Source organism: Lepisosteus platostomus, chromosome 8, assembly GCF_059453375.1.
Source record: "Lepisosteus platostomus isolate fLepPlt1 chromosome 8, fLepPlt1.hap1, whole genome shotgun sequence".
Lineage (NCBI taxonomy): Eukaryota > Metazoa > Chordata > Actinopteri > Semionotiformes > Lepisosteidae > Lepisosteus > Lepisosteus platostomus.
Window position 1 is genome coordinate 18272412 of NC_142618.1, and position 19422 is coordinate 18291833.

General features: G+C 52.3%; 1 protein-coding gene across 2 annotated transcripts; it reads right to left on the reverse strand.

The window, feature by feature from the left end:
- Positions 1-714: 714 nt before the first annotated feature.
- On the reverse strand, positions 715-18397 carry rnf20 (ring finger protein 20, E3 ubiquitin protein ligase). 2 transcript variants are annotated; one of them, XM_088644290.1, is made up of 21 exons: positions 18276-18397; positions 16758-16931; positions 15078-15245; positions 14497-14647; positions 12847-13023; positions 11245-11360; positions 10767-10913; positions 10587-10661; positions 9623-9742; positions 9084-9263; positions 8545-8680; positions 8284-8405; positions 7164-7320; positions 6298-6538; positions 5883-6000; positions 4776-4925; positions 3465-3677; positions 2881-3006; positions 2055-2195; positions 1312-1413; positions 715-1125 (listed from the first exon to the last, which is right to left on the reverse strand). In XM_088644290.1, the coding sequence occupies exons 2-21, from the start codon at positions 16917-16919 to the stop codon at positions 949-951; spliced, it is 2979 nt and encodes a 992-aa protein (XP_088500416.1). In that variant the 5' UTR covers positions 16920-16931; positions 18276-18397; the 3' UTR covers positions 715-948. The 2 variants fall into 2 exon arrangements, with proteins under 2 accessions (XP_088500416.1, XP_088500415.1); XM_088644289.1 differs by having other exon boundaries at positions 4755-4925.
- Positions 18398-19422: the final 1025 nt, after the last annotated feature.

A 19422-nucleotide genomic window follows, 5' to 3' on the forward strand; every position in this document is an offset into this window, starting at 1 on the left:
CCCCTGGAGCCGGCACACTGCAAATCAGCAAGTAAACAGAACAAGATAATGATCTTATCTTAAAAGGGAAATTAGCATTACCCTGTGATGTTCCTGATCAGTATAGATTCAAGTTTATCTGGAAAACATCCAACATGTATCAGAGTAGTAAGACAATATATGTGGAGCATCTTCCTGAAGGTGAAGTCATTCGCCCAAGCTGGTGGATAGAGGGCTGGAGCCAGACCACACACCTGCTCCCTCGCAGAGCTGCAGAGGCCTGCTGGAGTCCATCAGCGTCAACTCACGCATGCTGAACATCCCTGCCAGACATGGACTTCTGGAACCTCTGATCCCCTGCTTTGAACCCACACTGCCGGAGAAGGTTTGCGTGTATCTGAGCACATAACACACACACGCACACTGCCAGAGAGGGTCCGCGTGTATCTGAGCACACAACACGCACACGCACACTGCCGGAGAGGGTCCGCGTGTATCTGAGCACACAACACGCACAATGCACGCACGCATGCACGCTGCTGGAGAGGGTCTGCGTGTCTCTGAACACACAACACACACACAACGCATGCACGCACGCTGCCGGAGAGGGTCCGTGTGTCTCTGACCACACACACACACTGCCAGAAAGGGTCTTGACACCATGTGATTTCAGAGACATTGTGCACAATATTGAGAACGATATTGAAATTATGAATCTGAATAAAGACAAAATAATTTTGAAAATACAGCGCTCTGTCCGGGACAGTTTTTAATTTCCTAAGAAACACGTAACACAAAGTCCACACAGAGTCCAAACAAAAAATGAACATCACACTCCGACCCTCAAAAGCAAGCTCTACTCAGCGGTTTAACGCCTACACCCGCCAGACGAGAGAGCGCCGCCGGAGGAGAGGCGGACAGCGCGGCGGCGTCTCTCGGCCGGCCGCGGCTCCCCACGCTGCCCCCTCGCTATCCGATGTAGATGCGGTGGAAGTCGTTGGCACCGAAGGCAGCGTTGCACTTGGGGCACTTCCTCTGACGCGTGTCGTAGCGCGTCTTCACGCACTCGAAACAGAACACGTGGAAACACTTGGTCAGCACAGCGTCCTTCACCCGGGAGTTACAGCACGGACAGGTCAGACGAGCCTGAAAGAGCAGGAGAGAGAGGGGTTAATACAGTCCAGACACACTGACTGGACACTACAGGACATTAACACTGCACTGAGAGAGAGGGGTTAATACAGTCCAGACACACTGACTGGACACTACAGGACATTAAAATGAGTTTGACAGAGCAAGAAGAAAGAAGGAAGAGAGGTAGACAGGTCAGACCTTGTAATCGTTAATTTCCTCATTAAGGATCTCGTCACAGTTTGGAATGTTCTCGGGCTTCTTGGCTTTCTCCAGCTTCCGCCTCAGCTTGGAAATGTCCTCCTGGAAGAAGAGGTCATCAGGGTCGTTAACAGCCATAAAACAGAACCAATCACTGTGATCAGCTAGTGTCCCTGATCCTCACAGGTGTTAATGGCCAGATAGATCTTTACGGTCATGAGCTTAACGCGCTCCTTTTAAAATCTGCCTCTGTTACCAAAACACAGAGTGGTAAAATGTGTACACAAGGAACGTTTGTGTGAGGGAAGAACAGTTGAATCCAGTTTTATTATCAATTTATATTATTTTTTTAAAACTGACTTGATTTAAGGAGCTATAAATGTAATCTATTAATTTAAACCTGATTATTGCTCTCAAATTACAGGAGGCAGCTCTCTATGATAAGATATCTGGATATTAACAGTGTTTGTCACTAGTGCCGTACTAGTCAAGACACTTCATAAGTCAAGGCCTTATGGAGCAATGCTCACTGAGGATGAGGGCTCTACCAGTCTGTGATATCATGAGATACCATGGGAGCAAGCCACGAGTCACACAGTATCTGTTCTTTATAGGGGCAGCTTCACCTCCAAATCAACCCCCTCATTAACCCACAGTCCCCACACAGCCATGCTCTTTCGCTCTCGGCTGCAACATCAGCATCCCATGAGTCACTGGGTCAGCGGGTGACGCCCCATCGGCACCTGGGCTCTCCTTGCGTTGAAGGACTCCTTCTCCCGGGAGATGCTGTTCTCGATGACCTCCTCCCTCACGGCACTGAGTCTGGACTGGACGCTCTCCATTTGAGACCTGAGCTCCTCGGACAGCTGCACGGACTCCACCGCCTGCGGGTGAAAGCCACAGAGCAGGAGCTGCAGTGTAAGCAGTGCAGTGCACACAGACAGGCCGTAGAGAGCAGGAGCTGCAGTGTAAGCAGTGCAGTGCACACAGACAGGCCGTAGAGAGCAGGAGCTGCAGTGTAAGCTGTGCAGTGCACACAGACAGGCCGTAGAGAGCAGGAGCTGCAGTGTAAGCTGTGCAGTGCACACAGACAGGCCGTAGAGAGCAGGAGCTGCAGTGTAAGCTGTGCAGGGCACACAGACAGGCCGTAGAGAGCAGGAGCTGCAGTGTAAGCTGTGCAGGGCACACAGACAGGCCGTAGAGAGCAGGAGCTGCAGTGTAAGCTGTGCAGTGCACACAGACGGGCAGTAGAGAGCAGGAGCTGCAGTGTAAGCTGTGCAGTGCACACAGACAGGCCGTAGAGAGCAGGAGCTGCAGTGTAAGCTGTGCAGTGCACACAGACAGGCCGTAGAGAGCAGGAGCTGCAGTGTATGCTGTGCAGTGCACACAGACAGGCCGTAGAGAGCAGGAGCTGCAGTGTAAGCTGTGCAGTGCACACAGACGGGCAGTAGAGTAGTAAAAGCACTATAAGCTATACAGTGGAATGCACACAAACAGTACTGCAGTAGAGCACAGAGGACAGTCTCTACAGGAGAGCGCGGGGCAGTCAGGAGAACAGGCAGTACAGACCTTGCGCTTGTTCATCTCCAGCGCCTGCGTCCTGAGCGCCAGCTCCCTCTCCGCCGTGCTGATGGTGCCCTGCAGGAGGCGCTCCTTCTCCTCCAGCTTCCTCACCACCTGCAGCTGGGCGTCCACCTGACCGAGAGGGGAGAGCTGGAGGGTCACAGCCACAACGACACACAAGCACAGGTCACTCCGCCGCGACACCCGGAGAAGGCTCCACAGCCGAAACGTTGCGTTTTCTTTCTTCTCTTTTCATCATGGGATAAACCTTTTACTCATTAACGACTGCCCTCATCAGGCCTGGCGTCAGAGGCCAGGCAGGGCTGGACTTGGACAGCACTGGGGTGGAGACCCCTGGGGAAACAACAGGTTGCTGCTATATGTGGCGCTGCTGGACCTGTAGGGGGCGTCTTTGCAGCTGGACCAGAACTTCCAAACCAGTTCGCCAATATGGTGACGACAGAGGCCACCCCTGCAGGTGAATACTACTGGAGGACATGCTGTCCTTGGGATGAAAAACTAAACTGAGGTCATAAGTGCCTGGATCGTTATAGACGCCAGTGCAGTGGCAGTGATATCACTCTCTGTACCTGAGTCTTGAGGGTCAGTAACTGGTCTGCCAGCTCCTCCTTCTCCTCCTTCAGCAGCTTGTGGATCTGGTTGGACTTGATCCTCTCGCTCATCAGCTTGAAGTTGGCATCGTCCTTCTCCCTCAGCTGCTGCATCAGCCTGATGTTCTGCTCCTGCATGTCTTCGAAGGCCTGGCCTGTCACATCCATCTCACTGAGGAGAGCCTCCTCCTCCTGGGAGAGGGAGGTCAGTACTCAATACACCGTTCATAAGAGCAGGAGTGTTCTCCTCAACACACTATTACTGCTGTACTGACACAGAGAGGTTAGCGTAGTGTTTGCTGCTCCTGGTCTCTCACAGAGATCAAGTTTCAGCTCTACTCTCATAACTTCAGGGGCTGCAGCAGAGGTTGGCACTGCTGGAGCAGTACTGTCAGACCTGGGCACTGCCAGCCCATCTGGACCCAGAACAGGAGCTTCAGTAGAGCCTGGCACTGCTGGAGCAGTACTCTCAGACCTGGGCACTGAAAGCCCATCTGGACCCAGAGCAGGGGCTTCAGTAGAGCCTGGCACTGCTGGAGCAGTACTGTCACAACTGGGCACTGCCAGCCCATCTGGACCCAGAACCGGAGCTGCAGCAGAGCCGGGCACTGCTGGAGCAGTAATGTCAGTCCTGGGCACTGCCAGCCCATCTGGACCCAGAGTGGGGGCAGCAGCAGAGCCTGGCACTGCTGGACCAGAACTGTCAGACCATCTGGACAAGACCACAGTTAAGAAGAAAGCTAGATTTCACTGAACACCATCACAATGGAAATCTACAGGACCCTAAAGAGACAATACACACCAAGTATCTGAAGGTAAAATACAGCAAAGAGAAACAGAAACTGGTGAAGTACAGGCTCAGTGACCAGTCTGGCCACATAAAACTGGATACAGACAGACCTGACTGTCCAGAGATAACAGGCTATTCTCCCATTGCCAGCAATGGAAAGCAGGGACAGAGATGCACTTTCTTATACGCCGAGAGAAACTCAGGGAGTAGACATACTTTTCTAATCCCAGAATTCCCACACCTGCCAGAATTAGAACAGTTCCCAATCTTACTGGGAGAGGGGGGAGGGAACTCAATTGAGCAGGATGCCCAGTATGTGATCACCAATCAGAGCCTGAGGAGCAGTGAGCCTCTCTCTCAATGGTTTGTTACGTACATGACTGTCCAATGTCTGTCCTGTTAATGCTGTGTTCATTATATCTATTTTGGCAAAAGTCTTCATTGAAGCGATAAGTCTCTTTGAATGTGACAGTACAAACCGTGCAGGACTGGAGAAGTACCTGCTTCGCCAGGGAGAGTTTCTTGTTCAAGGTATCAATCTGCTCCTCCACAGATCGGATCTTCCTCAGGGCCTCCTCGTCCGCCATCTTCTTCCCCTCCCTCCTCTCCCTCTCCTCCAGCTCCCGCAGGCGCTGACGCAGCTCCTCCGCCTAGGAAACAGAAAACAGTGTTCATGTCCTGTAGTGTCCAGTCAGTGTGTCTGGACTGTATTAACCCCTCTCTCTCAGTGCAGTGTTCATGTCCTGTAGTGTCCAGTCAGTGTGTCTGGACTGTATTAACCCCTCTCTCTCAGTGCAGTGTTAATGTCCTGTAGTGTCCAGTCAGTGTGTCTGGACTGTATTAACCCCTCTCTCTCAGTGCAGTGTTAATGTCCTGTAGTGTCCAGTCAGTGTGTCTGGACTGTATTAACCCCTCTCTCTCAGTGCAGTGTTAATGTCCTGTAGTGTCCAGTCAGTGTGTCTGGACTGTATTAACCCCTCTCTCTCAGTGCAGTGTTAATGTCCTGTAGTGTCCAGTCAGTGTGTCTGGACTGTATTAACCCCTCTCTCTCAGTGCAGTGTTAATGTCCTGTAGTGTCCAGTCAGTGTGTCTGGACTGTATTAACCCCTCTCTCTCAGTGCAGTGTTAATGTCCTGTAGTGTCCAGTCAGTGTGTCTGGACTGTATTAACCCCTCTCTCTCAGTGCAGTGTTAATGTCCTGTAGTGTCCAGTCAGTGTGTCTGGACTGTATTAACCCCTCTCTCTCAGTGCAGTGTTAATGTCCTGTAGTGTCCAGTCAGTGTGTCTGGACTGTATTAACCCCTCTCTCTCAGTGCAGTGTTAATGTCCTGTAGTGTCCAGTCAGTGTGTCTGTGCTGTATTAACCCCTCTGTCTCAGTGCAGTGTTAATGTCCTGTAGTGTCCAGTCAGTGTGTCTGTGCTATATTAACCCCTCTCTCTCAGTGCAGTGTTAATGTCCTGTAGTGTCCAGTCAGTGTGTCTGGACTGTATTAACCCCTCTCTCTCAGTGCAGTGTTAATGTCCTGTAGTGTCCAGTCAGTGTGTCTGTGCTGTATTAACCCCTCTGTCTCAGTACTGTAGTGTCTAGACAGTGTAAATGTACTGACCTCTGACTTGGCCTTGCGCTCTGCAGCCATGAGCTGCACCTTATCTCTCTGCTCTTTGGGGGCAGAGCGGTACATGTCCAGCAGCAGCTTCATCTCCCTTTGGGATTCCTGCGCCTTCCTGGAAAAATACACACAGAGCTGAGCGCACACAGGCACGCACACGCACAGTTCCCCTCGCTGTGTGGGTCTGTCTCCATGTGTCACGTCTCCAGTGTATCCGTCCTGCCTGCACTGTAGCACAGGAGCACATGGGCTCTCCCAAGATAACGCAGTGACACACTCGCATTCTCTCTCCCCCTGAGAGCAGAGCAACAGGTCAGCTACTTTCTCTCCGACACACAAACAGAGGAAGAGTACAGCATTCACTCACACAGTCGATCTCGATGGACTCCTCTCATACGCTGATAACACTCACTTCAGCTCCGCCCTCACGATCTTCAGCTGCTCCACCTCCTTCCTCTTGACTCCTCCAATCACAGCGCAGCGCTCAGGCCCCGTGTCCTCCGATTGGCTGCTGGAGCCTGCCCTCTCGCGCTCCTCCTTAACAGCCCCGCCCCCTGCCCGGGACATCGCCGCCTTCTCCCTGTCCCTGTCCTTCTCCTCCTCCCTGGAGCCTCCCTCACTGTCCGCCCCCGGCTCGGCCTTCATCACAGGACCTGGAACCAGGGAGACAGACAGGAGGGGTTATGGGTTAACGCAGGACAGACCCGGGGACTCCACAGGCCACCTGGGATTCTTAATCGCGCTGATCTCGCGGGGCAAACACAGTACAACAGACAGAACCACACAAAGTAGACGGTAGATTACAAACATGAATAATAACAGGAACGATACATACGTGGTAGAAAAAAACATGGGAGATCATGTAAAAAGTGCACTGTGCAGATGTGTGTTGAGTCTGAGGCACTGCACAGTCAGCTGCTGAGGATGTGCACTGCAGTAGGGTAGGAGCTGTTCTTCAGTCTAGTGGACAGAGCTTTAATAATGTGGTACCGCTTGCCAGAGTGCAGGGGGAGAACAGTTTGTGTCTGGGATGGTTGGGATCCTGAATGATGGACTGGGCTTTATTGCGACAGCGGAGGGTGTGAATCTCGCCGATTGATGGTAAATCACGTCCTATAACCCTCTGTGCTGTTGCCACAACCCTTTGTAGTGAATCTCTGTTATGCAACTCTTGTTCAACTCTGTTAGTTTGTTACTATATTATTAAATTAATAATCTGGGTCCCGAACAGTAAAAAACGGTCAGGTTACAAGACACCAAATCAGGAATTGCTTCTACCTGTGGATGTGGGCGTGGCCGGACTGGGCTCTGGCTCCGCCTTCACCGTGATGTCACTAGAGGTAGAGGGTGTGAGGGGGGAGGCGGTCTCTTCCTTCACATCTAACTCCGTGCTGGACTGTGATTGGAGGAGGGAGCTGCCCTTCACAGCACGGGCCTATCGCAGACAAAGCAGTGGAGTCAAAGTGCAGACAATACTATGAACCCTGTATGAAACTCTCCACTACATCCCTTTCTCTCTCACTTTAATTCACTCACACAACCACACTCAAATCTGAAATGGAATCAAATAAAATGTGACATGTATTAAAAGTATTAATTTTTCCCCTAAGATTAATCAAAAATAGGAACAGAATACCGTTTTTGTTGTATTAACTCCTCTAACTTCCATCTTCAATTCATATCTCAGTGTTTCTCTGTCACCTCCCTCAGTTGTGTGAGGCTTCTCTCATTCTGTACTTCTCAGCGTGTCCCATGATCAGCAGCCATATCACCCTGCAACTCACAACTGGCAACCCACTGAAGCTAAGCAGGTGTGAGCCTGGTCAGTACCTGGATGGGAGACCTCCTGGGAAAAACTAAGGTTGCTGCTGGAAGAGGTGTTAGTGGGGCCAGCAGGGGGCGCTCACCCTGTGGTCCATGTGGGTCCCAATGCCCCAGTATAGTGACGGGGACACTATACTGTAAACAGGCGCCGTCCTTCGGATGAGACGTAAAACCGAGGTCGTGACTCTCTGTGGTCGTTAAAAATCCCAGGGCGCTTCTCGAAAAGAGTAGGGGTGTAACCCCGGTGTCCTGGCCAAATTTCCAATTGGCCCTTACCAATCATGGTCTCCTAATAATCCCCCTCTATGAATTGGCTACATTACTCTGCTCTCCTCCCCACTGATAGCTGATGTGTGGTGAGCGTTCTGGCGCACTATGGCTGCTGTCGCATCATCCAGGTGGGGCTACACATTGGTGGTCGTGGAGGGGAGTCCCCATTACCTGTAAAGTGCTTTAAGTGGAGTGTCCAGAAAAGCGCTATACAAGTGTAAGCAATTATTATTATTATTATTATCAGCTGCTTGTGTCGCCATGGACAACTTTAAACAGTCCCTCCTCGTACAGGGCCCCTCACCTTGCTCAGCTCGGCCTGGGCCTCCCTCAGTCTCTGCTTGTACTTCTGCACCTCCCCCTTCATCTGCTGGTTGTGGTTCTGCAGCGTGCTGATCAGGTGACGCATCTCTCGGTTGATGGGACCTGCGACGAACACGATTGGGTGCAGTCAGCTGACAAACCAGTGCACTAACAAACAGCGGCCCTCACAATGAAAATAACTAGCGCACACCTCACATGTCATTAAAGCCTTGACCACCCAATTAAAAGAAAGCAGACCAACCTGCTTGCTCATTGGCTGCGAGCGTCTGTTCAAATTCGATCCTCAGCATCTCGTACTCCTTCCTGACCTGAGCCAGAGTGTCCTCTAACTGGATCACCTCTGTCCGCACCTTCCTTTGCAGACTGACCTCATCATTCTGAGGGAGAGAGAGGGGTTAATACAGTCCAGACACCCTGACTGGACACTACAGTACATTAACACTGCACTGAGAGAGAGGGGTTAATACAGTCCAGACACACTGACTGGACACTACAGTACATTAACACTGCACTGAGAGAGAGGGGTTAATACAGTCCAGATACACTGACTGGACACTACATGACATTAACACTGCACTGAGAGAGAGGGGTTAATACAGTCCAGACACACTGACTAGACACTACAGGACATTAACACTGCACTGAGAGAGAGGGGTTAATACAGTCCAGACACACTGACTAGACACTACAGGACATTAACACTGCACTGAGAGAGAGGGGTTAACAGTCCAGACACACTGAGTGAGAGCAGTTGCAGTAACTGGTGCAGAGCAGCATTACCTCCATGTGGTCCAGCTGCCTTAATCTGGCTCCCCTGGTGGTGTTGAGTCGTGCTCGTGTTTCATCCAACTGAGCCTTGAGCTGCAGCGATTCGTTGTAAAGCACAGAAAACTGGGACTGCAGACAGCGGTACTCCGAGGACTCCTTCACAGCGCTCTCCGCACGAGAGCACAGCTCCACCTGAGAGAGGAGGACGGCACAGGTATGACTACAGCACACTGCGGTCAGTAGCCTGCAGTCCACAGTGTAGCACACAACAACACACCATAATCAGAATAATGCAGTGCATAACAGCTTAAGCACAAGTCTTGGATATCAATGCATACCAGCTTATAAGCTTTCCTACAGGTCTTCTGCCAATTTTGTACCTTGCCACATATACAATTTCCGGTCAAGAAACAGCACTGAAATGATGTTTGCACGGTGACTGATTCTCGAAGTGACTGTGGTATGAGGAGACCGCCCAGTACATGTCGACAGTGTAGTGCAGCTGAACACTGTCCAGCACAGTATGACCTCGCCGCCCTGCAGAGCCTCACCCTCATGTTGTTGTTCTCCTGGCTGATCTGCTGCAGGTCCTGAGTCAGCCTCTGCAGCTCGCTGAGACGATTCTCCGCCAGCTCTCGGTTCTCCTCCAGCTCACTGTTCATCTCCTCGAACTGGGCGCAGAGGGAGGGCGGGACACCAGGAAACAGAACACGGAGCAGGTTATTCCCGGTCGGGCCAGCGCACGGGAGTGACCGCCGGGTCTGCCCGTCTCCTCTCGCGACGACCATGACCCCATCCTCGCGGCTCCTTCACCCAGCCATGCTGATGAAGCCGACACCCTCACTTAGGGGCCGAGTGGTGGCTCTGTGGCTCAGGATCTGCGCTTGTGGCTGGAAGGTTGCTGGTTCAAATCCCGCAGCCGGCAGAGGAATCCTACTCTATTGGGCCCCTGAGCAAGGCCCTTAATCCCAGTTGCTCCAGGGGGGCTGTATAAATGGCTGACCCTGCGCTCTGACCCCAAGCTTCTCTCTCCCTGTCTGTGTGTCTCATGGAGAGCAAGCTGGGGTATGTGAAAAGAAAACTCCTAATGCAAGAATTTGTAAAGGGTTAATAAAGTGATGATATTATTATTATTACTTCTCTCAAGAAACACTAGATACCCGATCCGGGGTTGTCATCCAGCTAACCGCCAAGCAGGCAGGAAGGGCTTGACAACCTCCTTTCATTCGGAACCGTGACGGCTAACTCTCATCTGAGAGGACGGCTATGACCCTGCTGTCTGAACAGATCCTCTCTGTATAAACTGGTGCTCTTTCTGGTGGGCGTGTGAAGGTCAAACCACCAACAGCCAGGAGCTGACGGCAGACAGAAGTCTGGAGCTGCACGAGCCACGAGAAACAGTTTTCGTTAAAGCAATGAAGGAGCAGGCTGCCATTGACATTTCTTACGCTCCCTTGTCTGGGCTCGTGAAACGCTCATGGCTCTGCGAGACTCTGCAGGCGCTGCCTCACTCACCTTCCTTTTGTTGATGGTGATGGTCCCACACACACTGCTGGCCTCTCCACACACCTTATAGCCCTTACTGTTCACCTGCGCAGAGAGAGAGCCAGGTCACACCGGCAGACAGGCACACAGAGGGATCTGAACACAGCACCGTTCGGGAACTGACTCTCCCCTCCTCTGACCCCTGCTCACCCTCTCCAGCACCTCTCCCAGGTGAGCGTTCAGCCTGTTCTCCCGCCGGCGGATCTTCTCCATGTCCCACTGCAGCTCCTCAATCCGGACCTGGAGCTCACTGACCCGGCTCTCCGCACACTGAACTGCACTGCTCAGACTCTGGGACTGAGAGAGAGAGAGAGAGGGGTTAACAGTCCAGACACACTGACTGGACACTACAGGACATTAACACTGCACTGAGAGAGAGGGGTTAATACAGTCCAGACACACTGACTGGACACTACAGGACATTAACACTGCACTGAGAGAGAGGGGTTAATACAGTCCAGACACACTGACTGGACACTCCAGGACATTAACACTACACTGAGAGAGTGGGGTTAATACGGTAAATTAACTATTGCAGTACAGTACTCTCTTGCACTGAGGGAGAGTTAATAGTGTACGCCAACTGCAGCTACAGTAGTAACACCAATCAATACTGAAGTGCAGGTACCTCTGTGGTCATATGAGCATGTTTCTGTTGCAGCTGGTCAGTCAGCTGCTGCAACCTCTCATTCTCCTTGGACAGGATGGAGTTCAGCTGAGACACCACCTGCCACACGGCACTGTCTGTGGAGAAACACACACTGTGACAGCGCCTGCGTGTCCTACAGTACTCTCTGTAGAAAAACACACACACACACACCCTGCGTGTCCTACAGTACTCCCTGTGGAAACACACACACACACACACACACACACACACACACACACACACACACACACACACACACACACACACACACACACACACCCTGCGTGTCCTACAGTACTCTCTGTGGGGAAACACTGTGACAACGCCTGTGTGTCCTCCAGTACTCTCTGTGGAAACACACACACTGTGACAGAGCCTGCGTGTCCTACAGTACTCCCTATGAACACACACTGTGACAGCGCCTGTGTGTCCTACAGTACTCTCTGTGGAGAAACACACACTGTGACAGCGCCTGCGTGTCCTACAGTACTCTCTGTAGAAAAACACACACACACACACCCTGCGTGTCCTCCAGTACTCCCTGTGGGGAAACACTGTGACAACGCCTGTGTGTCCTCCAGTACTCTCTGTGGAAACACACACACTGTGACAGAGCCTGCGTGTCCAACAGTACTCCCTATGAACACACACTGTGACAGCGCCTGTGTGTCCTTCAGTACTCTCTGTGGAAACACACACACACACTGTGACAGAGCCTGCGTGTCCAACAGTACTCCCTATGAACACACACTGTGACAGCGCCTGCGTGTCCTACAGTACTCTCTGTGGAGAAACACACACTGTGACAGCACCTGCACGTCCTACAGTACTCTCTGTAGAAAAACACACACACACACACCCTGCGTGTCCTACAGTACTCCCTGTGGGGAAACACTGTGACAACGCCTGTGTGTCCTCCAGTACTCTCTGTGGGGAAACACACACACTGTGACAGAGCCTGCGTGTCCAACAGTACTCCCTATGAACACACACTGTGACAGCGCCTGTGTGTCCTTCAGTACTCTCTGTGGAAACACACACACTCTGTGACAGAGCCTGCGTGTCCAACAGTACTCTCTGTGGAAACACACACACACACACACACACACACACACACACACACACACTCTGTGACAGAGCCTGCGTGTCCAACAGTACTCTCTGTGGAAACACACACACACACACACACACACACACACACACACACACACTGTGACAGAGCCTGCGTGTCCTCCAGTACTCTCTGTGGAAACACACACACACACACACACACACACACTGTGACAGAGCCTGCGTGTCCTCCAGTACTCTCTGTGGAAACACACACACACACACACACACTGTGACAGAGCCTGCGTGTCCTACAGTACTCTGTGAAAACACACACGTGTGCGTCATGCTTTCTGACAACACCACACGTACAAGCAGTCATAGAAGTGAGAAAAACTACTTTATCTTCTGCCCTTTCCTACCCCTTTCAGTCTGGAATGAGTTTCCTCCGGAACCCGAGCTTTCCTGGATCCCCGGGGCTGCGCAGCCCAGCAGACTTTGACAGGACCCCGCAGCGGACGGCCAACCCACCTTGGCTGAGCTCTCTCTCCAGCTGGCGCACGGTGGCCCACAGCGCGTCGTACGCCTCCACCAGGCGGCTGGTCAGCCCCCGGCTGGACTCCACGCGCTCCTGCAGCTCCGCCTCCATCTCCTCGCTGCTGCTGCTGGCCAGCGTGGCCAGGAACGAGAGCGCCGCCTCCCCCTGGCCTGCAGGACACAGGGGACACAGCGCCGCGCTCAGCCTCCGGCACCCAGCCCCCAGGACAACAAGCCGGGGGCTCAGAGCTCGGAGCCTTAGGTCACAACACAACGCCCTGCCGGCGGAGCCTCCCCTCACGCTGGAGTGTTTTCCGGGCCGACTGCAGCTGGGCTCTGCCCTCTGCCCTCTGGCACACACTCAGGGGGACACTGCGCAGGCCTGTATGCCCGGACCCATCCGCCCCACCGGATCCCCTCACTCGAGCACCCCCACCAGAGCAGGACAGGGGCTCCCCGGCCGCAATCTTGTCCCATGCAAGCACTGTGTGTCCGCGGCGTCGCCCTGCCAGTGCGGCGCCGAGAGCAGGTTCCTGACATGGATCCGCAAGAGCCCAGAGCCACTGCTGCAGTGTTCGACCTCTGCTCCGCGCCACCGCTGTGCTGTATAAGTGTGGGGAACTCCGGCTTCTGGAACGTAACCCTTAGGTCAGCCAGGCAGCGTCCAGTAAAAAAAGCTCTGAGCACAGGGCTGCACCTCTAGAGCAAACGCCCCTTCAGACACGGTGAAGCTGGGTTCGAACAGACCCACGGTACCAGGGCAGAACACCAGGGGAATCCTCACTGCAACAAGCCCCTGGCAAACATTTTCCTTACACGCGTTCGAGGATACAACGATAGCCGCTCTATTCATATTGAGCTCTGTCGGAGTTTATTTTATTCCATTTCTATTGCACTATTTTGTACATGTAATTTTGTGATTTTTTCCCCCCTCCGGTGAGCTCGTAGAAGAGATATTTCATTGCCAGCCACTACTGCTGCGCGCTGTATTGTTGTGCATTTGACACATAAACTTGGATTTGATGATCTGATTGGGATCCACCCCAGAATTTTCTACCACTTAATCTTGCAAGACCCCCAGTTGGTGGGGGATCTGCCAGCTTGCGAAGCATCAGTGAGCTGCGATGCGTGCTGGCTCGAGACGGGACCCACACTGCCTCTCCATGCCTCCGATGTGTCCTGTACACGTTACTGGCCACTATGGCACTGGACTCGGGTGGTTGGCAATACTTGCTCGTGCAAAGAAGAGGGAGTGATAATTCAGCAAACAGAAGTGAAAGCCGTCAGTGAGATAAATTAATAATTTAAACTGGCTCCCTGTGTGCATGAGAGAGCCCAGCTGCAGAGTGATCGGGTGAGAGGTAAGAACGATAAGGGCTTGAGAAGTCCTGGTGAGGGACGCAGTGACAGTGCTGCTGGTCGGGGGTCTACAGCTCTTACAATGAAGAAAATCTGAGCGAGCATATGACATGCGACAGCAACATTACTCAAGAGTCCTGACACACATAAGTATTATCATGTAAATAAGTGCAAGAATTGTCAAAAGCTTTACAATATTTCCGAAAAAGTTCTGAGCATTTTGCTTCCTGTAAAGCGACAGGACAACAGCCCTGCTGGCCCTGCCCCTCCGTCTCCCTCTCTTACTCTTGCAGTCTCGCCCTCGCTCCTGGTTACTGTCCCCATCCGGCTCAGGAGTCTCCGGCTTCAGGCTCCGCCCCTCCGAGGGCGGCAGCAGGTCCCCGAGCTCCGCCTGCAGGTCGTAGCGCCGGCCAATCAGGCGCACGTTCTCGTCGAACTGAGGGGGGGGGGCGGGAGAGTGGCAGGTCAATACAGGCGCACTGAACGTACCAACAGGTCCAACCGCAGGCACGCTCGTATCCAGAGGCTGGGCGCGATATACACAGCGCGGCCAGAACAGGAAACACAGACGGACAGCGCGTATATCATGAGGACTGTCTAGACCATCTGCTTCATCTGCATTGGCAAACATTAATGCAAACAGCATAAACCACACGCAGGAAATAACGCAAGTCCGGAATCGTTATTAAATATTGAGCAGAAACCACAAAAGGCCCCAGCATTCCAAGTGTAGCATGGCCACACCTGAGCATCACAGTCATCTTTTCCAGCTGCTGGAAACTGAGCCTCTCATAGCCAGTGGTGTGTGAGCAGCGCACGCCGATGGACCGGCGTCGGGGCACGCCCTGAGCAGCGTGGAGCATTACCTGGTTCCAGTAGCGATTCAGGATGAGCAGACTGGCATCATCAGTTGCTTGCCGTCTCTCCAGCCTCTCAGCTCGATCTCGCAGCTCATCCTCAATCACCTGCCTCTGGTCAAGAGCCTCACCCAGCTTCCTGTTCTTAACCTGGAGAGCTCGGATATCCTGCTCCTCCTGAGAGAGAGAGGGGTTAATACAGTCCAGACACACTGACTGGACACTACAGGACATTAACACTGCACTGAGAGAGAGAGGGGTTAATACAGTACAGACACACTGACTGGACACTCCAGGACATTAACACTGCACTGAGAGAGAGGGGTTAATACAGTACAGACACACTGACTGGACACTCCAGGACATTAACACTGCACTGAGAGAGAGGGGTTAATACAGTACAGACACACTGACTGGACACTCCAGGACATTAACACTGCACTGAGAGAGAGGGGTTAATACAGTCCAGACACACTGACTGAACACTACAGGACATTAACACTGCACTGAGAGAGAGGGGTTAATACAGTCCAGACACACTGACTGGACACTACAGGACATTAACACTGTACTGAGAGAGAGGGGTTAATACAGTCCAGACACCCTGACATTAACACTGCACAGAGAGAGGGGTTAATACAGTCCAGACACCCTGACTGGACACTACAGCACATTAACACTGCACTGAGAGAGAGGGGTTAATACAGTACAGACACACTGACTGGACACTCCAGGACATTAACACTGCACTGAGAGAGAGGGGTTAATACAGTCCAGACACACTGACTGGACACTACAGGACATTAACACTGCACTGAGAGAGAGGGGTTAATACAGTCCAGACACACTGACTGGACACTACAGGACATTAACACTGCACTGAGAGAGAGGGGTTAATACAGTCCAGACACACTGACTGAACACTACAGGACATTAACACTGCACTGAGAGAGAGGGGTTAATACAGTCCAGACACACTGACTGGACACTACAGGACATTAACACTGCACTGAGAGAGAGGGGTTAATACAGTCCAGACACACTGACTGGACACTCCAGTACATTAACACTGCACTGAGAGAGAGGGGTTAATACAGTCCAGACACACTGACTGGACACTACAGGACATTAACACTGCACTGAGAGAGAGGGGTTAATACAGTCCAGACACACTGACTGGACACTACAGGACATTAACACTGCACTGAGAGAGAGGGGTTAATACAGTCCAGACACACTGACTGGACACTACAGGACATTAACACTGCACTGAGAGAGAGGGGTTAATACAGTCCAGACACACTGACTGGACACTACAGGACATTAACACTGCACTGAGAGAGAGGGGTTAATACAGTCCAGACACACTGACTGGACACTACAGGACATTAACACTACACTGAGAGAGAGGGGTTAATACAGTCCAGACACACTGACTGGACACTACAGGACATTAGCACTGCACTGAGAGAGAGGGGTTAATACAGTCCAGACACACTGACTGGACACTACAGGACATTAACACTGGACTGAGAGAGAGGGGTTAATACAGTACAGACACACTGACTGGACACTCCAGTATATTAACACTGCACTGAGAGAAATGTCTTCAGTCTGGTAGGAGACAGTGTATGGACAGCTGACAGAGCCAGGGTGATGGCCTGATGTCGGACAGGGGGTGGGACTCACAGTGTTGGACACTCCCCCCAGCTTGATGACCGTCTCCACAGCGGTGCTGCCGCCCGCAGCTCCCCCGTCCTCCGCCTCCCTCTCCCCCTCCCTCTCTCGCTCCCGCCGCTTCTCGGGGGGCCCGGAGGTCAGGGGGTCAGCAGGGCGCTTCAGCCCCGACATCGCTGGCCCAGCCTAGGACAGAGAGCAGGTCAAGATGGCGCCGGCGCCAAGCTGCGGCACGTATCCCACGGTGCACCGGCCCGCTCCCAAGATGCAGCTGGGGCAGGAAGTGCTGCAGGCGTGAGACTTTCTCAGCCTCTCGCCCAGACGCGACCGCAGGCCTGTCCGCCTGAGCCAGAGGGGGAGACACACTGCTCTCCCTGGCAAGCCTGGTTACTCCACACCTTGGCCCAGCAAAGCCCCTTCCTAGACTCGAAGCAACAAATAAAAGCAGAGTTGAAGTCTCAGGACTCAACCACTCTTCCTGGCACAGAAGCTCAGGGAATCTCTGAAACTCGTCCGATTCAGTTTCTGTTGATTGCGACGGCGTCTCAGATCAGCCCCCTAGTGTGGGGTGTTTTAAAGACATCGGGGTGTCAAGTTGTTTAAAGTCCTCTGCTTGCTGCCAGGGGCCTCCTGGAGAATCTACCTGCGTCCCTGTAACAGCTGATAAACCCCACAGGGCAGCTCAAACGCCACATCCTGCTCGCTCCAGTGTCCAGAGAGCACAAGAGAGCTCAGCTCGAGTGAAGACCCGGAGAGCCAGTGAAAGAAGCTCAGCTGCAGACTCCAGAGAGCCAGAGAACACAGCACCATCAGAGTGATGCGCAGAGACAGGGCCAATACAGAGCCAGGACTGGAAAAGGGCTTTCTGGCCTCTGGATGGCCTGAAGTAGTCTCTGTTGGGAATCAGGATCAGGAATACTCCGAATGAAGGGAGACTCAGCTTCCTTGCACATTCAGACAGATAAACTCTCTTGATGGAGGGCACACACGCCCTGAGTGACTACACACCCCAGAGCTGGTGACATGCTCCATTATAAGAAAGTCTTGAGCATAGCTGGTTGAGCAAACCAATTCAAGACTCATTTCATGAAGTGGCTGCAGGTAGGACAGGCAGGCAAACTCCCACTGCCCAGCAGTCTGCGTCTCTCCAGCTTTAACCTGCTGCAAGCTCTTGTACAGATGAGAATTAATTTCGCTGTCTCTGACAGAAGCCGGGGAGCCCCAGTAATTTTACGAACAGGGAGAGCGGTGAGCCCCGGGAAGTTTACTAACAGGGAGAACGATGAGCCCCCGTAGTTTCTCTCTGCTGGAGAGAGCAGTGATCTCTAGTAATTTTACTATCTAACGCAGAAAATCTTTTATAGCAGCACAGAAAGATGCTGATATAAACTCAGCGCTACACCCAACACACAAACACACAGCTTACACACACGTACACCACTACACGACCAGGGCAAATACACAACACTAACGTTATCTTCTCATTCACCTCCTGCGCTAAAGTCACTCATAGCGTCTTCGTTTTCTTACCGAAAGTTCTCCCGAAGTCTTGCCTTTAACGCCGGTCTCAATGATTCATGTTTTAGATTTGTGTACACCTCCAGCTCCCACCCTCTCTATCCCCGTCTCCTGCTTACGGAAGCGGAAGTTAAACCACAACCTGCTTTATTTGTTGGCGGGGCGCTGTGCGCGGCTCTCGGGACGGTATCGCGCCACCTGGTGGTGGGAGGTCATATCGGCCTGGGCAGGGCCTCGATTACTGTGGGATCACCTCAACTGATAATACTGCTCCTGTGACATTATTATTAGTATTACACTTCAGATGGGTAGCTGCGTCAGCATGCTTAGGCTGCGAAGGAACAAGTAATAGGTTTATTCCATGCTGAAAAGAGGAGAAAGAAAACACAACATTTTGGCCGTGGAGCCTTCTTCAGGTTTGAGGGTGTGTGTGTAAGCTCACACCTGAAGAAGGCTCCACGGCCAAAACGTTTGTGTTTTCTTTCTCCTCTTTTCAGCCTGGAATAAACCTATGACTTGTTCCATTATTCTTATTATTGGCAGTACTAACGGAGATATTAATCAGGTGGCACAAGCGGTTAGCCCTGTTAAGACCATGGATTTAACTCCTGGGGTGCTGTCTGTGTGAAGTTGATATGTTCTCCCTGTGTTCATGCTGGTTTCCTCCCACAGTCCAAAGACATACTGTCAGGTTAATTAGCTTCTGGGAAAACAGGCCCTGGTGTGTGTGTGTTTCTGTGTGCACTGTGATGGACAGGCGTCCCATCCAGGGTGTGCTGTGCCTTTCACCCACTGCTTACTGGGATAGACTCCGACTCCCCCACAACCCTGAACTGGAGTACTTAGAAAATGGATGCAAGAAAAAAATTATATTTATTTGATGTGAATCCTCAGTGTGTCACTATAGCGCACTGGGCTACACTCTGACAGGAGTGCTCAGTGTGTCACTATAGCGCACTGGGCTAAACTCAGACAGGAGTGCTCAGTGTGTCACTGTAGCGCACTGGGCTACACTCAGACAGGAGTGCTCAGTGTGTCACTGTACCACACTGGGCTACACTCTGACAGGAGTGCTCAGTGTGTCACTGTAGCGCACTGGGCTACACTCTGACAGGAGTGCTCAGTGTGTCACTGTACCGCACTGGGCTACACTCTGACA

What these genes read in the sequence shown, in the direction of transcription:
- rnf20 (XM_088644289.1), bottom strand. Translation starts at nt 16,919, where the DNA reads ATGTCGGGGCTGAAGCGCCCTGCTGACCCCCTGACCTCCGGGCCCCCC. An exon ending in TCACCATCAACAAAAGGAAG is followed by an intron (nt 9,743 to 10,586) that starts GTGAGTGAGGCA and finishes CTCTGCGCCCAG; the next exon opens with TTCGAGGAGATGAACAGTGA. An exon ending in AGGAAATTAACGATTACAAG is followed by an intron (nt 1,126 to 1,311) that starts GTCTGACCTGTC and finishes CTGCTCTTTCAG; the next exon opens with GCTCGTCTGACCTGTCCGTG.